At 51.0% G+C, this 22,415-nt stretch overlaps 1 protein-coding gene across 2 annotated transcripts; it reads left to right on the top strand.

Annotated features, from left to right (window-relative positions):
• Positions 1 to 1,537: 1,537 nt before the first annotated feature.
• Positions 1,538 to 21,960, top strand: LOC148098714 (acyl-coenzyme A thioesterase 11-like). Of its 2 annotated transcripts, XM_087850576.1 has the most exons (18): positions 1,538 to 1,588; positions 1,667 to 1,838; positions 4,731 to 4,922; positions 5,003 to 5,072; positions 5,148 to 5,208; positions 5,334 to 5,438; positions 6,323 to 6,458; positions 7,150 to 7,241; positions 8,282 to 8,343; positions 8,549 to 8,668; positions 8,740 to 8,878; positions 12,780 to 12,835; positions 12,945 to 13,011; positions 14,008 to 14,091; positions 14,166 to 14,299; positions 21,346 to 21,513; positions 21,587 to 21,713; positions 21,786 to 21,960. In XM_087850576.1, the coding sequence occupies exons 3-18, from the start codon at positions 4,739 to 4,741 to the stop codon at positions 21,912 to 21,914; spliced, it is 1,734 nt and encodes a 577-aa protein (XP_087706702.1). In that variant the 5' UTR covers positions 1,538 to 1,588; positions 1,667 to 1,838; positions 4,731 to 4,738; the 3' UTR covers positions 21,915 to 21,960. The 2 variants fall into 2 exon arrangements, with proteins under 2 accessions (XP_087706702.1, XP_087706703.1); XM_087850577.1 differs by lacking the exons at positions 12,780 to 12,835; positions 12,945 to 13,011 and having other exon boundaries at positions 1,542 to 1,838.
• Positions 21,961 to 22,415: the final 455 nt, after the last annotated feature.

Raw genomic sequence — 22,415 nt, 5'->3', positions numbered from 1 at the left:
TGAAGCATTTTTCAATACAAGCTTCAGGAAGCTTCATTTGGCCATCACTACCTTACAGCAATTCACTCGTCGAGCTTCTTCACAGCACAATCAACCCTCTAATGACAACTGGCAGCCTTAAATATGTTCAGCTGTCACAGACTTAACCATTCTTCCACTCTCAGGTAAATTCTTAAATCCCAGCCTTCCACCACAGTATACAATATATCAATTAGAATAAGTAAATACATAAATACATTTCACATTTTTATATAAATAAATATTTCACACTTTAATTTTACACCAAACCCAATATTATAAAAACCCAGAAACCCAAGCACAAAAAGATTCACCACACTCTCTTAACCCGTGGTCTCTCCCGGAACCTTTAGAAAGACTTCCTTATTACTCTTTAAATTTAATAAAATAAAAATATTTTATTTTTAAAATCTTAAAATGTTATCCTACTAAATGTGCAGCACTTTAATGTGTTTATCCTCTTTAGCTGATAGTCTGTGGGACCAGGAAGAGCGCACACCTGCATCTCTACAGTTCCTGTGCACTCCAGCCTCTTCTGTCCATGAGAGGATTTTTCCTCTGAGGCAGGAGAAATCATCTCAGAGAAAGCAGACTGGGCCATCACACAGTGGAACCAATTCTCTGCTTAAATAAAAACCAAACAGGATGACCTTAAATGCATCATGTTTTTTACTTTACAAGTTCATACCACCCCCCCAGCTCACAATCAGTTCTACCCCCGAGTCAAAAATATGTCTAAGAAAATTGGCCTAATATCATATTATTTATAAACACAGCTGTCCAGTGATTAGCTGCATAAGTACGTGGAGGCGGGGCCTCAATGCGGAAGCATGCTCCACACTGTTGTACATTATTGTATTTACCAACATCAAGCAAAGAAAGAACACACCATGGCGCATGTTTAAAGAAGGAAACTTTATTAATCAAACAGACATAATTATTTCAGGTGAAAGCAACCTAAGGGTGGCCCAGTGTCCACTCTGTGGTGAGCAGTCTTAATGAAGAAGAGCGCTTTAAATTCAAGCTGCGCTTCATATTTGTGGCCACCAGATGTCACCAGAGAGGACTGAAACGTTTCTAACACAAGCTTCGTTTGGCCATCATTACCTGCAGGAATAGGAAGCGCCAGCTTTCAAGGCTCGCTCAGCCTCCGTCGCTGCAGAACAGCTGGTTAACCCACGCTGCGCTGCCTGAAAAAGCCTCTTTGTATAAATCTGAAATGTACATTATTTCTCACTTTCGGGTAACCTTTTTTTAAACTGCTGGTAGGTCACCTCTTTGTACCATTCCAAGGACAGACTTCATTGGACTTGAAGGACTAACTGCAATAAATAACTGGAAGAACTGGGCTGATCTAAAACTTTTGACCGTTGACTTTGTAAAAATTCGCTTTTCCCTTCAGCTTATTATCCAGGAGCTAAAAGTTGCACATGTACAGCACAGGGTTGGTAAAAATCAGCAAATCGACGCACATAGGCGTGCCAGACTGTGTGTGTGGCTTTTATTTTGAAAGGTACTGGCGAAATCCGTGTTGGTCGTTGTGTTTCGTGAGTCTGTGGAGCTGAGCTGTGTGAGTGGCCGCCCTCAGGTTTGTTCCTCTAATGTAGACTAACATGTAGGTAATGGTCTCGGCTCTAACTGGAACCAGGCTGCCTCACAGGCGCAGTTTGTGGAACTAAGGACGCGCAAACCTGTGAACTGGGAGCTGCTGGGCAGAAACTAGTGGTTAGACTGGGCGTCGCCGTCAGTCACTGTGAGTCTGTTGTGTGCACAGTGCAGGAGGACACCGCTGCTGTTTGTTTTAGAGCTACAGACCACAGGTATGTAACTGGTCCCCGCTCCACCTGTCCAGACCAGGACAACATCTGTACTGGGACTGAGCAGACCAGTCGCTGAACGAAGTATCGTTCAAGAAACTGTTGCCGTTAATGTGTCGCCCACGAGCTGTGTCAGAAACGTCACGGCCACAGTCTGTGAAAGTTAATCTGAGGTTTCCGTGTCAAACTGCGACGTGTTTACAGCACAGTCGGTCACTGAGCAGGAAGCTTGAGCCAGCTGATTCCAACAGTGCTGACAAACAGACTGTGGTTTGTGTTGTGAAAGCGGCTCATTAACCGCCTTTCTGATACGTGGAGTGACTTTGTTTTGAATGCAGTGTTGCTCATTGACTGAGGTTACAAACGTTTTCACTGCGCTGAAGGCACAAAGCTGTTGTTCCGTAGACTTGTATGCAAAAGCGTTTCTGCAGCCAAAGACATCGCCCCCTGGTGGCATCCAAGAGAAAGGCTTTTTACTCATCAGGCCGGTGCTGGCTGTGGAGGCCCTGAAATGTCTCAGTGTTATATTCATCCAGTCTTCATGTAGTAAATGCTTTTACTCTAGTCGAGCCCTCAAAGTGCTTTAACAGCATATCTCATCCAGCTGCGTGTACAGCCTGAGTGCTTTGCTTTGTATCCACTTTGAGTTTTATTGAATTTTCTGTTTGGTTTTTGTTGTTGTTGTTCTCGTTACCATGGAGCCACCTCCTCTATCCTATTCCACTTTAAGCAACGATACAAAAGATCAGTTGTAACAAGTGAGAACAAGTCTGGCTCTGCATGTTTCACATGCTGTCTTTACAGTCAGTAACCTGTGGTTACCTCACTTCCTGTTAGGTTATTCTAAATGCTCATTCTGTGTTAGCCTTTGACACGAGTGCTGTTAAGTACACACAACATACTGTTTTTGGCACCATCCCATTTGTAACAGTAACTGAGGTTAATATTTATAATAATATAATAATAAAATTATAATAATGTGTTTGTATCCAAAACAACATTGCAAACTGCTGTACACCTAACCTGTATGTAGCACAACAACAGAGCATCTGTGTATTTATACACATGTGCAGCACATAAATGAATACAATGAAAACAAAGAACAATCAACAACATATCAAACTATGTATTAGAACCTGAACTATAGGATACAATAAAAAGAAAATCTGATGCATTAAGAACAAAACCCCTCAAAAACCAACCTACTGTGTTCTGGAGCATGCAGCGTAGACAATGCTGTGCAGGCTTACAGTGACCAGCAGAACCAAGCAATCAGCCACCACAGCTGTCACATCTACAGTCTGATATGCAGCTCCACCATAGATCCCACAGCTTTAGCTGTCAGATGGCCTCACAGCTGACTCTGGACTCCTTTGGTGTACAGAGGAGTTCATGGTGTGCCCGGATCCTGTGGCTGCAAAGCAAATGTAAAAAATCCCCATCATTGAGCGTTCATATGAGGAGGTCTGGTGTGGCATTGTGCATTATGGCTGAACTTGTGTTCACTTTGTTCCAGGACTCTCTATGTGCACTCAGGTGCATCTTTACAAACCTCAGCTGTGCTGCACCTTCTTTTCCACTGATAACGGGCTGACGTGGATCCATCGACTGACACTTACAGTCAGTTACCTGATGAATGTTTGGGTGGGAAGCAGACTGGGAGTGCTGAGCAGCAGCTCCTCAACCAGTTTACAGTTGGTTCTAGGGCTGTTCGATATAACGATATATATCGATGATGATATAAAAACATCTATCGTTTCATTTTACGCTGTCGTTTGTTTCATGGTGTCGCAAAATAAACTGTTTACAGCAATATTTTTCATGGTTTTGATGTCACCGTAGTTATTGTTAATTTCTTAAAGTTCTCTCTTTCTCTTATATTTAATATAACCACACTACGGACGGACAAGCGCCTGTTTTTATGTGTTGTCATTAGCAACAACGACGGCAAAACCACCGCGTGTCCGCTTGTTCCACATAAACCTTTCACAATAAAGCTCAAGATCCTGTTGAGACTTTTCAAAATAAACTGAATCACGTGAAAGATGCAGATTATTTACGGATGAGAAGTAAAAAAGACGCCAGGTGCTAAAAAATAAACCTTAGACTCAAACGTTAGAACAGGCTTTTCCCCGCAGCACGCCGTGTAATAAATACAAAGAAAACGGCGCCGTTACAACTTATGTCTAAAAATGTATCGTTTCATGCATCTGTTAAAACACTCGACTCCAGCTACATGACGCACAGCTGGAAACACTTCACGCAAGTCGAGCTGATTCACAGACTTTACAGAAAATGTTACATTTTTGTGATTTATATCGTTATCAGACGATAGATGTCTTATATCAGGATATGAGAGTTTGGTCATATCGCACAGCCCTAGTTGGTTCTTTGCTAAATTGTCTGTTGTGTGTAGACGCACTGGTTCACCTCCTGGGTTAGGTGCCTTTTTCGCCCCAACCAATCACAGCAGATGGCCCCGCCCCTCCCTGAGCCTGGTTCTTCCTGTTAAAATGGAGTTTTTCCTTCCCACTGTCACCAAAGTGCTGCTCATAGGGGGTCATATGATTGTTGGGTTCTTCTCTGCATGTATCACTGTAGGCTCTACTGTACAGGTTAAAGCACCTTGAGGTGACTGTTGTTGTGATTTGGTGTTTTATAAATAAAGCTGGATTGAATGCTTCAAAAAGAGTCATGGGTCAGTTTTAAGTGACTGAACAAACAAAAAGACATTCATCTGAAATTGGACTAGAGCGAAACTCTTGTTCAGTATCAGGTTTCAAAATGATCACAAAGTCTGGCTCTTTGGGGCAAAACAAAAGAAAATGAGGTGTGACTCAAGACTTTTGCACAGTACTGTAGCTTCAGTGTCTTTCCTTTACTTTGTTTCCCCAGCTTTCCAAATGAGTTCCAGGACATCAGATTGTTTGGAGGAAGAGGATGGAGAAGAGGAGGAAGAAGAAGAAAACTACAACCCGACAGAGGTGAAAATGAGTCAGATCGTGATGCCCTGTCACAGCAACCATCGGCAGGAGCTCGGCGTGGGTCAGCTGCTCAAATGGATCGACTCCGCCGCCTGCCTCTCCGGTGAGCTTTGTGTGTCTCAGGTGTGTGTTGGAAGCTGTGAGCGTGTAGTGTTGTAATGACCCAACTGTTCGACCGTGCAGCTGAGAGGCACGCTGGGAGTCCCTGCGTCACTGCTTCCATGGACGACATCCACTTTGAGCACACCATCAGGTGAGAGGAGGCGTGTGTGAGTGTGTGGAAGGGTTGGGCTGAAGGTAGTAACTCCGCCTTTCCATCTTTCTTCAGTGTGGGTCAGGTGGTGAATATCAGGGCAAAGGTCAACAGAGCCTTTAACACCAGCATGGAGGTCAGTGAACTTCTGCTGTTCTTTGTGCCTTTTGTTGTTTTTGAAATCAGTTAGCTGCGTGTGCTTTTCTCACGGGTACAACCATGTGTGTTTACCTTAACGTACTGTCCCGTACTTCCCCTCAGGTGGGCATACAGGTGAACTGTGAGGACCTGTTCTCTGATCGTCACTGGAGGGTTTGTCATGCCTACGCCACCTTTGTTACCCAGCGCACAAGCACAGGACAAAAGGTGCATGATCACGACACTCTGGAGAGTGTGTGGACGTTTGCCACATTACTGATAACTAGATGAAGATCGTTGTTTAAAAGCATGTTGTTCATGTGTTGTTGCATCTCAAAGGAAGTTTAGTACGTAACCTAGCAACCGTTCAAGATAAACATCACAAAATGCTTCACAACATAAAAACAAAGGTTGACCAAAAGTCTGAAAAGAGTTTTTAGTTGTTTTTCAATCCAGTTTCATTTACACAGCATCAAATCACAACAACAGTCACACCAAGCTGCTTTATCCTGTACAGTAGAGCCTACAGTGATACATGCAGAGAAGAACAATCACATGACCCCCTGTGAGCAAACACTTGGTGACAGTGGGAAGGAAAAACTCCCTTTTAACAGGAAGAACCAGGCTCAGGGAGGGGCGGGGCCATCTGCTGTGATTGGTGGGGGGGAGCTCAGAGTCTGGGGGCTGCTGCTCGTGTGTCTGCTTTAGTTTTCAGCATCGTATGATGCACAGCGAGCACACGCTGTTCACGTGACCTCGGGGACACATCGCTGACGTTTGTCCTTGTAGAGCTCAGAGGTCAAAGTCCTAAAGTGGACTCTGAGTTTGATGTGACAGTTTCCTTGACCTTAGTCAGGACTTATGTTTCTCTTTATTAAATCAGAGGAAGCTGTGACACAACGTCAGAGTCTCAGCACTGATACAGGAGCTTTGTGACGGCGAGACGAACTGCAGCAGCACCACAGACACCATCATACCACCAGCTGTCATTGTGAGACAGAGTCATGCCTTTTAGTGGTCTGACCTGTGTGTGTGTGTGTGTGTGTGTGTGTGTGTGTGTGTGTGTGTGTGTGTGTGTGTGTGTGTGTGTGTGTGTGTGTGGTACCTCACAGGTGACCTTGAAGCCCATTGTTCCTGTCACGCAGAAGGAGCAGGTTGAACACAGCGTGGCCGCTGAAAGGCGGAGGGTCCGAATGGTGCACGATGACATCATCAAGGATTTGCTTTCCAATGAGTCTGTGCAGCAGGGTGAGTGATGCACCCGGCCACGTCCCGGCAGACAGTCTTTGCACTTCACTGCGTCTTTGTGCGTGTAGAAAGCACAGGACAGACGAGAGCAGCTGTGGGTTTACATGAGAACGTCAGAAGTGCTGGAGAAGCATGTGAGGCTGGTGCATGACATGGGGAGGGTCTGCTCTCAGCCCCTTCTGTGAACGTGAGGTTTGCAGATGATGTGACCTGTAGGGAGAGCAGGTAACAGGAAGGAGTTTAAATACCTGGGCTCAACCATCCAGAGCAACAGACAGGTTTCAGGGTTGATATGTGACGGAGGATTGAAACGATGGTAGTGAGAGCTGCTATGATCTGGAGGCAGTGGCACTAACAAAAACAAGAGGCCGAGCTGGAGGAGTGAAGATGTCGGGGTTTCCACTGGGAGTGACCACTATGGACAGGAAATGAGGACATGAGAGGAACGACTCAGGTTAAGCGTAGGGAGGCAAGGCTGCGATGGTCCGGGCGCTCACGAGGACAAAGGAAGCTCAGGCAGGAGGAGAAGCGGCGAAGCTGAGAGAAGAACATTTGAACTGACCTGATACTTTAGCCTGTGGCTTCCATGGCGTCTGCTGTGGTCGCTAACAACGACAGTCTGGCAGTAAATGACGATCAAACTTTAATTAGTACTTTCTTCACATAACGACTTGACTTGTTTCTGTATCAGTTGACAGCTCAGTGGGAGCCGATGCAGTGGCAGCAGAGAGGACTCGGGTGGAGAGTGTGGAGCTGGTTCTGCCTCCACATGCAAACCATCAGGTCAGTTCATTTCATGTGTTTCCCATCTGAACTAGAGCGGGCGCGGCGGTGTCTCGCTGGTCGGTTTCTCGCTGGTCGGTTTCTCGCTGGTCGGTGTCTCGCTGGTCGGCGTCTCGCTGGTCGGCGTCTCGCTGGTCGGCGTCTCGCTGGTTGGCGTCTCGCTGGTCGGTGTCTCGTGCTGTTACAACGTGGAATATTTGAAGCAGACTGAATTTGAACCTGTTGTTACCAGAAACACCTGCGTGGCCTCGTTTCTTACTGTTGGGTACGAACAAAACATTTGGCTTTTATTTAATACGATGAAGTGGAGATGCAGTAGTTTTATTTCTTTTACTCCTTTTTTGGTTCAAAACATCAGCTCATGGCCTCCAAACACTGACTACATCTGAGCGTGAACTGAGGCGCTGACGGCTGCTGTCAGAGCGATTTGGTTTTGGTTTCTTTGCCAGATCTGTTGTCTGAAGACCAACAAGGAGACCCAATGGATTTACTTCACCAAGTGGATCATCACAGCTTTGCCGTATTGGTCCATTTGATCGACCTTTGTTGTTATTATTTATTTTATTTTATTTTCAGTTGTTACAGACGGGACAGACATGACTGAGGGATAGGAAAGGGAGAAAGAAAGAAAAACAGAAGGGGAGAGGGACAGTGAGAAAGGAAACATAAAAAGAGAAAGAAGAGAAAACAAGCAAAAAAAACAGAGCAACATACTAAACACAACACCATCACGTTAATCTAGCTAAGTGTAAACAGCAGTAAATACTAAATACTGAATGTTGTTGTGCAGCACGCAGGACAGACAGCGCACAATGTGCTTTGAAGTAGCAGCAAGAAAGGTGTAGTTTATGTCTATGAACAGTGAACACCCGTGTGCACACCTGTGTGGATCAGCGCGTATGGATCCTACACACAGGTTTGTAAATGAGGCCCAGCTGTTTTACATGTGCACATATATGTGACTGTTCAGTGCATCAGTGTGTCATCGTACCGCTGAGACATGACTGTCAGATCATGCATGAGGTGTGTTTGAATCCCAGGTAAACACATTTGGAGGGCAGATCATGGCCTGGATGGTGAATGTAGCTACAATCGCTGCCAGGTACAGTCACAAACACTTCTTTCCTTCATATTTTTACCTAAAAATAGGATGCATCATTGTGACCTTTGACCTCCATGTTGTGATCAGTGTAGTTCAGTCCTGGTGCAGATTAAAGGATCTGTCCAGCTGTATCTGTATGAGTAACCTGAACACGGCGAGCGCGTGGGAGGTCGTGGCCTATTGTCTCTGTGCTCTTTGCTTGCAGTCGTCTGTCTCAGGCTCATCCCACCCTTCGAGCCATCGACATGTTCACCTTCAGAGGACCTTCTCAGGTTGGAGACAGATTGCTGCTGAAGGCGATCGTGAACAACGCCTTCAGAAACAGGTATCCCAGAACACTGGCTCAGCGCTGCAGCTGTGCAGCAGACAGAGAACTGACACGTGTCCTTACTGCAGCATGGAGGTGGGCGTGCGTGCGGAGGCCTACCACGAGGAGGGGCCTAACCGACACATAAACTCCGCCTTCATGACCTTTGAGGTGCTCGATGATGGCGGGAAGCCACGCACATTACCACGGATACGACCTGAACCCCTGGTGAGTTAAGCTAACAATCACAAACGGCTCGTTAGCGTGCTGCATCCGTAAAGTGTCTGGATGTGACGCGGCTGTCTGTGATTGGCTAATACTGACTGAAAGACATGAAATCTGCTTCAGAATTTGTGGTATGAAACCGCACTCTGATTGGCTAACAAGGTGTCAGTCACAAGACATCAGCCTGTGAACGTTTGATTTCACAGCCAGACTCCTGATAACAGCTGATCCAAGGTGAGCTCAGAGAAAGCAGCGGGTGACATCAGTGTAGCTGGGTCGGTCTTTTACACCGCCCGTGGTGCTGATGGATGGATGAGCAGGAAACATGGCCTCTGCGTGCGTTTTCTTTCCTTTGTTTCTGGTGGAAGTGTCACAGCGTCTGTGGCTCACAGGGCTGAGCACGTCCACATGCCCCATCACTGTGAACGCTGTTATTATGAACTCGATTCAAATGTTAAAAACATGTAAATACAGTATTAAATTACTATGATTGTTACACGTTGTGTGGCCATGTGTGGCTCCTTCCCCACACATGGTGGGGAAGGAGCCTGAGTTAGTGCGTGAGGTTGAGAGGTACCGGCTAGATATAGTCGGGCTCACCTCTACGCACGGCTTGGGCTCTGGAACCAGTCTCCTGGAGAGGGGCTGGACTCTGTCTCAGTCTGGAGTTGCCCCTGGTGAGAGGCGGCGGGCTGGGGTGGGTATTCTAATATCCCCTCGGCTTGCTGCCGGTACGTTGGGGTTTTTCCCGGTGGACGAGAGGGTTTGTTCCCTGCACCTTAGGGTCGGGGAGCGGGTCCTGACTGTCATCTGCGCTTATGCGCCGAGTGGCAGTTCGGAGTACCCAGCCTTCTTAGAGTCCCTGGGGGGGGGGGGGGGGGGGGTGCTGCTGGAAGGTGCTCCACCTGGAGACTCTGTTGTCCTGCTGGGAGACTTCAATGCTCACGTGGGTAACGACAGCGAGACCTGGAGGGGCATGATTGGGAGGAACGGCCTCCCTGATCTGAACCCGAGCGGTGCTTTGTTATTGGACTTCTGTGCTAATCACAGTTTGGCCATAACGAACACCTTGTTCGAACATAAGAGTGTCCATAAGTGCACGTGGCACCAGGACGCTCTAGGCCGTAGGTCGATGATCGATTTTGTAATCGTATCACCAGACCTGCGACCATATGTTCTGGACACTCGGATAAGGAGAGGGGCTGAGCTGTCAACTGATCACCACCTGGTGGTGAGTTGGATCAGGTGGCGGGGGAGGACACTGGACAGACCTGGTGCACCTAAACGCGTAGTGAGGGTGTGCTGGGAACGACTAGCAGAGGCCCCAGTCCGCGAGATCTTCAACTCACACCTCCGGCAGAGCTTCAACAGCATTCCGAGGGAGACTGGGGACATCGAGTCCAAATGGACCATGTTCAGCGCCTCCATTGCCGAAGCTGCTGCATTGAGCTGCGGCCGCAAGGTGGTTGGTGGTAATCCCCGAACCAAATGGTGGACACCAGAGGTGAAGGGAGCCACCAGGCTGAAGAAGGAGTCCTATCGGGCTTGGTTAGCCTGTGGGACTCTGGAGGCAGCCGACTGGTATCGACAGGCCAAACGGAATGCGGCTCGGGCAGTGGCTGAAGCAAAAACTCGGGTGTGGGAGGAGTTCGGAGAGGCCATGGAAAAAGACTTTCGGACTGCCTCGAAGAGGTTCTGGCAAACCGTCAGGCGTCTCAGGAGGGGAAAGCGGTGCTCTACCTGCACTGTGTATAGTGCTGGCGGAGCACTGCTGACGTCGACTGAGAAAATTGTCAGGCGGTGGAAGGAATACTTCGAGGACCTCCTTAATCCAACTGACGCGTCTTCCAAGGAGGAAGCAGAGTCTGGGGATGAGGGGAATGACCCGCCAATTTCCGGGGGCGAGGTCACTGAGGCAGTTAAACAACTCCTTGGTGGCAGAGCCCCTGGTGTTGATGAGGTCCGCCCCGAGTTCCTGAAGGCTCTGGACGTTGTAGGGCTGTCCTGGTTGACACGCCTCTGCAATGTTGCGTGGAGATCAGGGGCAGTACCCGTGGATTGGCAGACCGGGGTGGTGGTCCCCATCTTTAAGAAGGGGGACCGGAGGGTGTGTTCCAACTACAGGGGGATCACACTCCTCAGCCTCCCCGGGAATGTCTATGCCAGGGTGCTGGAAAGGAGAGTTTGTCCGCTAGTCGAACCTCTGATGCAGGAGGAACAATGCGGTTTTCGTCCTGGTCGCGGAACACTGGACCAGCTCTTCATCCTCTCGAGGATACTTGAGGGTGCATGGGAGTTTGCCCAACCAGTCTACATGTGTTTTGTGGACTTGGAGAAGGCATTCGACCGTGTCCCTCGGGGTGTCCTGTGGGAGGTGTTGCGGGAGTATGGGGTGTCTGGCCCATTGCTACGGGCCATTCGATCCCTATACAACCGTTGCAAGAGCTTGGTTCGCATTGCCGGCAATAAGTCGGACTCGTTCCCGGTGGGTGATGGGCTCCGCCAGGGCTGCCCTTTGTCACCGGTTCTGTTCATAATTTTTATGGACAGGATTTCTAGGCGCAGCCAAGTGGCGGAGGGCTTTCGCTTTGGTGGCCTCAGGATCTCATCTCTGATCTTTGCGGATGATGTGGTTCTGTTGGCTTCATCGGGGGAGGGCCTCCAGCTCGCACTGGAGTGGTTCGCAGCCGAGTGTGAAGCAGCGGGAATGAGGATCAGCACCTCCAAATCTGAGGCCATGGTTCTCAGCCGGAAAAGGGTGGAGTGCCCACTCCGGGTCGGGGATGAGGTCCTGCCCCAAGTGGAGGAGTTCAAGTATCTCGGGGTCTTGTTCGCGAGTGATGGGAGAAGGGAGCCGGAGATCGACAGACGGATTGGGGCTGCAGCTGCAGTAGTGCAGACGCTGCCCCGGTCCGTCGTGGTGAAGAGGGAGCTGAGTGTAAAAGCGAAGCTCTCAATTTACCGGTCGATCTACGTCCCTACCCTCACCTATGGCCACGAGCTGTGGGTAGTGACCGAAAGGACGAGATCGCGGATACAAGCGGCGGAAATGAGCTTCCTCCGAAGGGTGGCTGGCATCTCCCTTAGAGATAGGGTGAGAAGTTCGGCCATCCGGGAGGGGCTCAGAGTAGAGCCGCTGCTGCTCCACATCGAAAGGAGCCAGCTGAGGTGGTTTGGGCATCTGACAAGGATGCCCCCTGGGCGCCTCCTGGGTGAGGTGTTCCAGGCATGTCCCACCGGGAGGAGGCCCCGGGGCAGACCCAGGACACGCTGGAGAGATTATATCTCTCGGCTGGCCTGGGAACGCCTTGGTGTTCCCCCGGATGAGCTGGAGGAGGTGGCTGGGGAGAGGGAGGTCTGGGCCTCTTTGCTTAGGCTGCTGCCCCCGCGACCCGGCCCCGGATAAAGCGGATGAAGATGGATGGATGGATGGATGTTACACGTTATACACCTGTAGGAAAGCACGGTTAGGGAAAGCGAGTGTGTGCTGGTGGTGTTGTTAAAAAGGGTGGAGCAGTAGATTGACAGTTGGTGTCAGCTTCATTCACACTGTGGTGAAGCAGTTTGTGGAGATCGTCCTGTAGAATAAAACATGAGTATCATAAACAGAAGGTGCAGAAACACTCGATTAACCATTAAGCCGAAGGCTGAGCAAAGATCAGAGCTGTGAACTTCAAATCATGTTATCAGTCATAAACCCGTCTGATGGAGCGACCATGGTGTCGTTACAGGCTGAAGGGCGCTCGCTGTAGTCGTAGATCGTTATCAGCACGAACAAACACTGAGTAATAACACTCCACTCAGTTTGTAGCACAGATCGGTGTACTGGTCATAAACTGGTGCTGGGAATCTGCCTGCTGTGTTACACACTGGTGCCCTCTGCCTGTGTGTCTCTCATTTACAGGAAGGACAAAGGAGGTTTCAGGAGGCAACAGCCAGGAAAAAGATCAGGCTGGACAGGTACATGTCTCCAAACAGCCCCTAAAGTCTCTGCGTTTACATCAGCTTTTGTTGTGCAGCTGCACAGACCCACAGTGCCATCATCCTGATTCCTGTAACTGTGTTTTAGGAAGTACATCATTTCCCGCACGCAGGGGGAGGTGCCTCTGTCTGTTCCCTGGGATCCCACCAACCAGGTGAGGAGAAGCTCCACGCGTCACCTGTACTGCTCACGTTAGTCCACGACTCACAGGAGAGAAGTCAAACCTTCTTTACATACATGTGTATATTACTGTATTACAAATAACAGACAACTTGGCACTGATTGTGTAGGCACCTTGTTGCTAGCAGCTTGTCACAAAAACATCATTAGTTCTCATTTCTGTAGCTGAATCTATAAAAACCGGACATAAAACAGTATTTTTGATTTCCACAGAGCTGCTCATCAGCTGTCGTTGATGATGTCACAGCCTGTGCTTGAGCTGGACACAGTAAACCTTTAATAGGCTCATTTAGTTTCTTTTCACCCACATCAGCGTCTCAGCTGTGTGTCGGTGGTGCGTCGTCACGACTTTTGGGACATGATTTCTGTTTCTTTCTTAAAGGATGTTCAGTGATTTTATTTGTTTGTTCCACTGCAGTTTATATGTCAGTGTATGATCTGACTGAGCAGACCTCAGCGTGTTTATGTCCCACTTAGCTCCAAAGCTGAGCCACAGTCAGACTCTCACCGCGCCTGCAGACTGATTTAGTCGACAGGCCGACGAGTCGCACCGCTGTGCTTCACCTTCACTGCAGATGAGAAATAGTGCTGCAGCAGTTTGTCTTCATTTTGCACCCTTAATACTTACACTGTTCCTTCTCTCACCAACCAATCACAGCAGATGGCCCCGCCCCTCCCTGAGCCTGGTTCTGCTGGAGGTTTCTTCCTGTTAAAAGGGAGTTTTTCCCTTCCTACTGTCGCCAAAGTGCTGCTCATAGGGGGTCATATGATTGTTGGGTATTTCTCTGTATCTATGAAGCGCCTTGAGGCGACTTTAGTTGTGATTTGGTGCTATATAAATGAAATTGAATTGAACTGTTGGACGGCACTGATTCATATATAATAAGTTGTATTTGAATGGCGGGAGGCAGCCTGCTAACGCTGAGCTCTGGAGATGAGTTTGTGGTGTTTCCTGTGTTTGTGCTTCCAGGTGTATCTGAGCTATAACAACGTCTCAGCTCTGAAGATGCTGGCAGCCAGAAGCAACTGGCGCCTGAGCTGTGAGAAGGACCAGGTATGTGCTTCTCATTAATAAGCTGTTTGTTTGTGTGAGTCTGCCCCCATCGGTGCTTTATGTTGTGTTCACAGGTTCAGCTTTACACCCTGGAGCAGAAGTCCATGCTGAGTTTCAAGATTGAATGTGAGGTGGACGTTCCTGCTCACAGAGCCTTTGATTTACTCGCTGAGCTGAGCAACAGGCCGAGCTGGGACTCGCATTATAAGTAAGACTCTGGGACTCGTCTGTTTGACCTTTGCTACGATCAGCGGTTTCTGTGCTTCACAGCAGCAGTCGCTCCGCCCTGTTTCTACTCGCTGCCTCGGTATTGTTCTCCGATTCCAATGATGGACTTTTCTGAGGCTCAGGGTTAAAAATAAGCGATGTGTGGTTTAGGTTCATGCTGCTCACTTTGCACTGAGGCTGACATGTTATCAGTTAAGGCTAAAGTGACATTAGCTGTGAGGGCCTGTCTGTCTCTTTATTCTCACGTTTAAATAAAAGTGGCTCTCCCCCAGCCGAGCCAGCCTGCAGATGAAACTCATCCTGGCTGCTTAGATTTGCAGCCTTACCCTTTGCATTGATCTCATGACCAGCAGGTGGTGGAAAGAACATGTCTGTGGAGGAGGCGGAGCTTTGTCTCCCATGCTGTCAACACCGTGGGCCTGTGCTGGTGGAGCAGACCACTGTGGGAAATCCCAGTTTTAAAACAATAACTAGATGTTGTGGATCGGTCACTGAGGTATCACAGTGGGGCAGACTCCTGCCCTCGCTTGGGGCAGACAAGCGAGGGCAGGAGTCTGCCCCAAGCGAGGGTTTTTAATACGTTGGATTGTAAGGTGGAGCACGAGCTGTTTATGCAGTGTCAGCAGTGATGTGGAGTTTAGATTTACAGCTCATCTAATATGCTATCATTGCATCAGGCCGGGGAGTGTGCATGTTCCCCCCGTTACCCCCTGGGTTCTCCTCGCGTCCCCCTGGATTCCCCCCGCGTCCCCCTGGGTTCTCCCCGCGCCTCCCTGGGTTCTCCCCACGTCGCCCTGGGTTCCCCCCGCGTCCCCCTGGGTTCCCCCCGCGTCCCCCTGGGTTCCCCCCGCTTCTCCCCGCGCTCCCCTGGGTTCCCCCCGCATCCCCCTGGGTTCCCCCCACGTCCCCCTGGGTTCCCCCCGCGCCTCCCTGGGTTCCTCCGCGTCTCCCTGGTTCTCCCCTCGCCCCCCTGGGTTCTCCCGGCGTCCCCCTGAGTTCCCCCCGCTTCTCCCCGTGTCTCCGTGGTTCTCCCCGTTTCCCCCTGGGTTCTCACCGCGCCTCCCTGGGTTCCCCCCACGTCTCCCCGCTTCTCCCTGGTTCTCCCAGCATCCCCCTGGGTTCTCCCCGCGTCTCCCTGGTTCTCCCCGCGCCCCCCTGGGTTCTCCCCTCGTCCCCCTGGGTTCCCCCCGCTTCTCCCCGCGTCTCCTTGGTTCCCCCCGCGTCCCCCCCGCGTCCCCCCCGCGTCCCCCCCGCGTCCCCCCCGCGTCCCCCCCGCGTCCTCCCCGCGTCTCTCTGGGTTCCCCCCGCGTCTCCCCCGCTTCCCCCTGGGTTCCCCCCGCTTCTCCCCGCGTCCCCCTGGGTTCCCCCCGCTTCTCCCCGCGTCCCCCTGGTGTTATGCTGAGTGAACGGACTCTATGGCAGAACACACAGAAGCGCAGAAAATGCAGGGAGTGCTCTTTATTTGTGGTGTCAAAGTTATTTTCACGGGATGAAATTATACAGAGGGACAAACAGAGGGAAACCAGGGGAGGAGGCTGACACGTATTCGAAGGGAAAGGGGTTACCCGCGCACGCAGGGTGGATTTGTCACACTGGCTGTACGGGCTAGGGCGGGGATCCTCGGGATGTGGGAGAAACGCTGTAAATGATCTCCGTAGTGATCCCGGAAATGCGGCTTCACAAACAGCTGACAGGTAAGCGGGTGATGGATCCGGCACTCGAGGAGGTGGCAAATACTCCGACACCAGACATCAGTCGCGCTGCTCCTAAGTAACGCTCCATCAAATGACGTCTGATGCACCGCCGGTGTGTCAGCATCCCGTGACACACCACCCCGCCTACCTGAGCTGAAAACAGAAGCAGACCCCGTGACACCACACCAGAGAAACCCCACCAACTCCTAACAGTACCCCCCCCTCAACGGGCGGCCCCCGGACGCCCTCCGGGCTTATCAGGGTGCCTCCTGTAAAAGTCAGCAATAAGCTCAGGGTCCTCAACAAACTAACTCGGAATCCAAGACCGCTCCTCAGGCCCGTACCCCTCCCAGTCCACCAAGAACTGGAATCCCCGACCCCGGCGGCGCACATCCAGCAGCTGCCGGACCGAATAGGTCGAAACGCCATCCACCACACGGGCGAGCGGGCGGGGGTTCGGACAGGGGGCACAACGGGCTGAGAGAAACAGGCTTGAGAAAGTGGGATGAATCCTCATGGAAGCGGGCAGTTGCAATCTGACACACACAGGATTAACGAGGCGTTGAACAGGAAAAGGGCCCAGAAAACGGGGCGCCAGCTTCCGAGACATGCACTTCAAAGGAACATTGGCAGACGACAGCCACACCTTCTGTCCCACGGAGTATAGAGGAGCGGGAGACCGTCGCCGATCCGCCGTACATTGGGCCCACGTCACCGCCCGAAGCAACGCAGCCCTGGTCTGATGCCAAATCCGTCTATTGCGGCGAAGGTGGTCCCGCACCGCTGGGACCGCAACCTCCGCCTCCTGCGAAGGAAACAGCGGGGGCTGATAACCCAAACAAGCCTCAAACGGGGAGAAACCAGTGGCAGAAGAGGTGAGCGAGTTATGCGCATATTCCACCCATGAGAGATGAGAGCTCCAGGAAGCAGGATTAGCCGAAACCACACAGCGGAGCGCTGATTCCAGTTGTTGGTTGGTCCGTTCCGTCTGTCCATTAGACTGCGGGTGATAGCCCGAGGAGAGGCTCGCCCCACCCCCAAGGCCGCGCAAAAGCCCTTCCACACATGCGACACGAACTGAGGACCCCTGTCAGAAACAACGTCCTGGGGAATCCCATGCAGCCGAAAAACATGAACAACAAGCAAACGAGCAGTCTCAAGGGCAGAAGGGAGTTTAGGCAGGGGAACAAAATGGGCAGCCTTGGAGAACCTATCCACAATGGTAAGGATGACCGAGTGACCAGAGGAACGTGGCAGCCCCGTGACAAAGTCCACCGCGACGTGCGACCACGGTCGACTGGGAACGGGCAGAGGATGCAAAAGCCCAGAAGGCGCCCGGTGACGGCTCTTAGAACGCGCACAGACAGCGCAAGCCGCAACATACTCGCGAGCATCCGCTACCAACGAAGGCCACCAAAAGGACCGTTGCAACAAAGACACCATACGACGAACGCCGGGATGACAGGCAAAGCGAGCAGTGTGCAGCCAATGCAGAACGCGAGCGCGCACGGCGGACGGAACAAAGAGCCTACCCGGAGGCCCCGAACCCGGATCAGGCTCATGCCGCTGAGCCCGGCGCACCACAGCCTCGATTTCCCAAACCAAAGCCCCCACCACGCAGGAGGGTGGAACGATCGTGCTCACGCTCGAAGCCTCGACGTCCGAAGAAAATTGGCGCGACAGCGCATCAGCCTTCGTGTTACGGGAGCCCGGACGGAAGGAAATCGTGAAATTAAAGCGGCTAAAAAACAACTGCCACCTGGCCTGCCTAGAATTAAGCCGCTTGGCATTACGAATGTAAACGAGATTTCTGTGATCGGTCCAAATCACAAACGGGTGCACCGCACCCTCCAGCCAGTGGCGCCACTCCTCCAAGGCCAATTTAACGGCCAGGAGTTCCCGATTCCCAACATCATAATTTCTCTCGGCGGAACTAAACCGCCGGGGAAAAAAAGCGCACGGGTGGAGACGCCCGTCCTCCGGCGAAATCTGAGACAGCACGGCTCCCGCGCCCGTATCGGAAGCATCAACCTCCACAACGAACTGTCGGGACACGTCCGGGTGGGCGAGGACGGGAGCGGAGCAAAATAAATCCTTAAGCCGTGAAAAAGCCCGATCAGCCTCCGGCGACCACTGAAAAACACGAGCAGGAGACGTCAAACCTGTAAGCGGGAGCACAACCCGACTGAAATTCTTAATGAACCGCCGATAAAAATCAGCGAATCCCAAAAACCTCTGCAACTGCTTGCGCGTAGAAGGGGTCGGCCAACTCACAACGGCCTCGAGCTTACAGGGGTCAGCCCTAAGCCGTCCCTTTTCCAGCACATAACCCAAAAATGACACCGACCCCGCATGGAAGACACACTTTTCCGCTTTCACAAACAGTTTATTCTCCAACAGCCGCTGTAACACACAGCGCACCTGCCGGACATGGTCATCCAGTGAACGGGAAAAAATGAGAATGTCGTCCAGATACACAAAGACGAAACAGTTCAAAAAATCCCGCAACACATCATTAATCAGAGCTTGAAACACCGCTGGCGCATTAGACAGTCCAAATGGCATCACCAGATACTCATAATGTCCCAGCGGAGTGTTGAATGCCGTCTTCCACTCGTCCCCCCGACGCATGCGGACCAAATGATAAGCATTACGAAGGTCCAACTTAGTAAAAACAACCGCCTCCTGCAGTGGAGTAAAGGCGAAAGAAAGCAGTGGAAGGGGATATTTATTCCTCACAGTGATGGCATTGAGTCCACGAAAATCAACACAGGGTCTGAGAGAGCCGTCCTTTTTCCCCACGAAAAAGAACCCACCAGCCACGGGCGAAGAAGACGGCCGAATCAAGCCCGCCTCCAGGGACTCCGTGACGTAGGTTTCCATGGCAGCCCTCTCCGGCCCAGACAGGTTATACAGCTGACTAGTAGGCAGCGAAGCTCCAGGCAACAAGTCAATAGAACAGTCATAGGGCCGGTGAGGAGGCAGAGACAGAGCGCGACGTTTGCTGAAAACTGACCTCAGATCATGATAGGTCTCCGGCACCGACGACAGATCCAAATCGTCTGGCGTTGATTCGGGCGCACGGGTCGCAGGAGGTGGTAAAGCAGACCGCAGACAGTGTGACAAACAGTGACTACTCCAACTCTCTATGCGACGGGCGGCCCAGTTAATATGGGGATTGTGGCGCTCGAACCAAGGGTAACCCAAAACTACGGGGGAATCAGGGGACGCAAAAACAAAGAACCTGAGAAATTCGCGATGATTACCCGAAAGAATTAATAAGACAGGTTCCGTTTCATGGGTGACCGAGGGCAAGGACTGTCCATTGAGGGCTACAACAGAAACAGGGACCTCAAGAAGCGCCTTGAGGCGACTTTTGTTGTGATTTGGCGCTATATAAATAAAATTGAATTGAATTGAATTGAAGAAGCCGTGTGTTAATACCGAGGTGACGCACCAGATCGCTGTCAATTAAATTCTGTTCAGCCCCAGAATCTAGAAGAGCTTGAGTAGAGTAAGTCTTGGCGTCATTAGATAAGACAGCGGAAAGCTGCATGCGGGGAACCTGAGACCGAGAAAAGGTGCCACCCACCAGTACCCCCGCAGTTACTGGTGGGCCCCGCCTTTTAACCGAAGCTGGCAAGTAGATATAAATATGACCACAATATAAGCACAGCCGCCCCTTAAAACGCCTCTGACGCTCCTCGGGGGTAAGTCTAGTGCGACCCAGCTGCGGCTTCGTCCGCGCGCAAAGGGTGGTGAAAAACGGACCTAAAATCCTGGACAAACTGAACATAAGTGAGAGACTCAAGAGGATGAAGAGCCAAATACGATTCGGCCCAACTTAAGGCCCGATCACGAAGGGCGCCAATCAAATATGAAATCATAGAGGCGTCGTCGGCAAATGCATGGGGAGAACGCTGAAAAAGCACCGACACCTGAATCAAAAAAACCCCACAACAGCCCAGCTCCCCCGCGAATGGCACCAGTGACGGGGGAGCGGGGTCCCGAGTCGAACATGTACTCCGCGACGCAGGAAGTTCGGGTGGAGGGGGCGAGGGATCAGGGGTCGAGGGTGGAACAAGCCGAGCCAGTGTTTCCTGAATGGCTGTCAGAGTATCATTAACTCGACCGGCCCACTGTTCAGACTCACGGAACTGACGGGTCAAATTTGACAGAGATGTTTCATGTCTCTGGAGCTGGTCACCAGGAACCAGTTCTGTGCGTTCTGCAGAGTCCATAGAATGGTCGGAGTATTCTGTTATGCTGAGTGAACGGACTCTATGGCAGAACACACAGAAGCGCAGAAAATGCAGGGAGTGCTCTTTATTTGTGGTGTCAAAGTTATTTTCATGGGATGAAATTATACAGAGGGACAAACAGAGGGAAACCAGGGGAGGAGGCTGACACGTATTCGAAGGGAAAGGGGTTACCCGCGCACGCAGGGTGGATTTGTCACACTGGCTGTACGGGCTAGGGCGGGGATCCTCGGGATGTGGGAGAAACGCTGTAAATGATCTCCGTAGTGATCCCGGAAATGCGGCGTCACAAACAGCTGACAGGTAAGCGGGTGATGGATCCGGCACTCGAGGAGGTGGCAAATACTCCGACACCAGACGTCAGTCGCGCTGCTCCTAAGTAACGCTCCATCAAATGACGTCTGATGCACCGCCGGTGTGTCAGCATCCCGTGACACACCACCCCGCCTAACTGAGCTGAAAACAGAAGCAGACCCCGTGACACCACACCACAGAAACCCCACCAACTCCTAACACCTGGGTTCCCCCCGCGTTCCCCTGGGTTCCCCCCGCTTCTCCCCGCGTCCCCCTTGGTTCTCCCCGCGTCTCCCTGGGTTCCCCCCGCATCCCCCTGGGAAGGTTCTCCCCGCGTCTCTCTGGGTTCTCCCCACGTCCCCCTGGGTTCTCCCCTGTCCTCCAGATTCCTCCACAGTCCAAGGACATGCAGTTAGTGGGTTAGGTTAACTGGAAATCTCACATAGGTGTGAATGGTCGTGTTTAGCCCTGCGACCGACTGGCGACCTGTCCAGTGTGTACCCTGCCTCTAAGACGGCTGGGATAGGCTCCACCCCCTGCGACCCTGAGAAGGATAAGCAGCAGAGATGGGTGGAGATCTGGGTGATGTCATCACCAAGCCCTTTGTTATGTAGTTTTCCCCTTCAGTGTCCCTATGCACGAGCTCCACCCTCAGCTGGTGAAGCACAGAAGCAGCTGTTTGCCTCTGCCGTGGATACATGTGGAGTAAACTGCAGCTCAGTCTTTAAACAGTGCTGTCAGTCACCTTTTTCACAGTGTGTATGTGTTTCCTCAAACAGGAAGTGCGAGCTGATTCAGCTGGTCGACAACGATGACTTCATATATCGTGTGGTGACTCCATCGGTGCGTCATGGCGCGATGGGATCTCCCACTGCGGCCAATCAGGCAAAAGGGATTCTCCAGGACTTCATCCTGTTGGCCTCCAAAAGGAAGCCATGTGGCAGCGGGTCAGTAGAACCAGATCCATCCACCTGTGTCCTGCAGGATTTCCTGATGCGTTCCCTTTCTGTTTTCCTTCAGAGACCCATATGTCATCGCCCTACGCTCAGTGTCCCTGCCCACTCAGCCTCCCACTGAAGGCTATAACAGAGGAGAGGTTCTGTGTGCTGGATTCACCATACTGGAGACCAAAGACAACAAGTCACTGGTGAGCAAAGCAGCAGTCGTACATATACTCTTATCACAGCTGGCTGTTATTAGTGTGTTATCTTTCTTTCAGATCAGCTACTTTAACCAGGCGTCTCCGGAGGTCCTTCCCTACATCTCCACAGATATTGCCGGCCTGTCCTCCTCTTTCTACCACACCTTCTGCTCCTGCAGCCAGTACTTGACCAGGAACAGACTGTGACAGCGGCAGCAGCCTGTCCGAGGCTCTGCTCAGCACCAGACGCTCACTGTAGGGACAGCCTGCTTGGTTTATGTGGTCTTTATGATCATTTCATGGATTGATACAAAGGTCAGCAGTAAAAATCTACTTGTTAAGTGAGTAAAATCAGCCGCTGTGTCAGTTACTGAGTTGTTAAGCTGCTGTTCATGTTTGAGGTACATGACTGTAACAGCTGTACAGGTGTGGGCTTGTACTTAATGCAGGTTCATTTTAACACTATAACTGTTTGCTGCAGTTCAACATGACGAGCTGGTTTAAAACATGAATATTCACTTTTTCCACTGAACTACAATAAAGTGTTGTGTTGTATTTTTTTCTTGTTTTAATCGAGTGATGGATGATTTTCTTTGTTGTAAACGTTCAAAAATCAGCATTAAAAGTACCGAGTGAGACTGAGAGCACTGATGTCACCTGTGACACTTTAAAGATTTATGGATGCAAATAAATGCAGTGCTGCAGTCA

This window comes from Neolamprologus brichardi, chromosome 14, assembly GCF_056152115.1.
Source record: "Neolamprologus brichardi isolate AB-2024 chromosome 14, ASM5615211v1, whole genome shotgun sequence".
Classification (NCBI taxonomy): domain Eukaryota; kingdom Metazoa; phylum Chordata; class Actinopteri; order Cichliformes; family Cichlidae; genus Neolamprologus; species Neolamprologus brichardi.
Note: the sequence above shows the minus strand (reverse complement) of the source record. Positions and strands in the feature narration are given on the sequence as shown.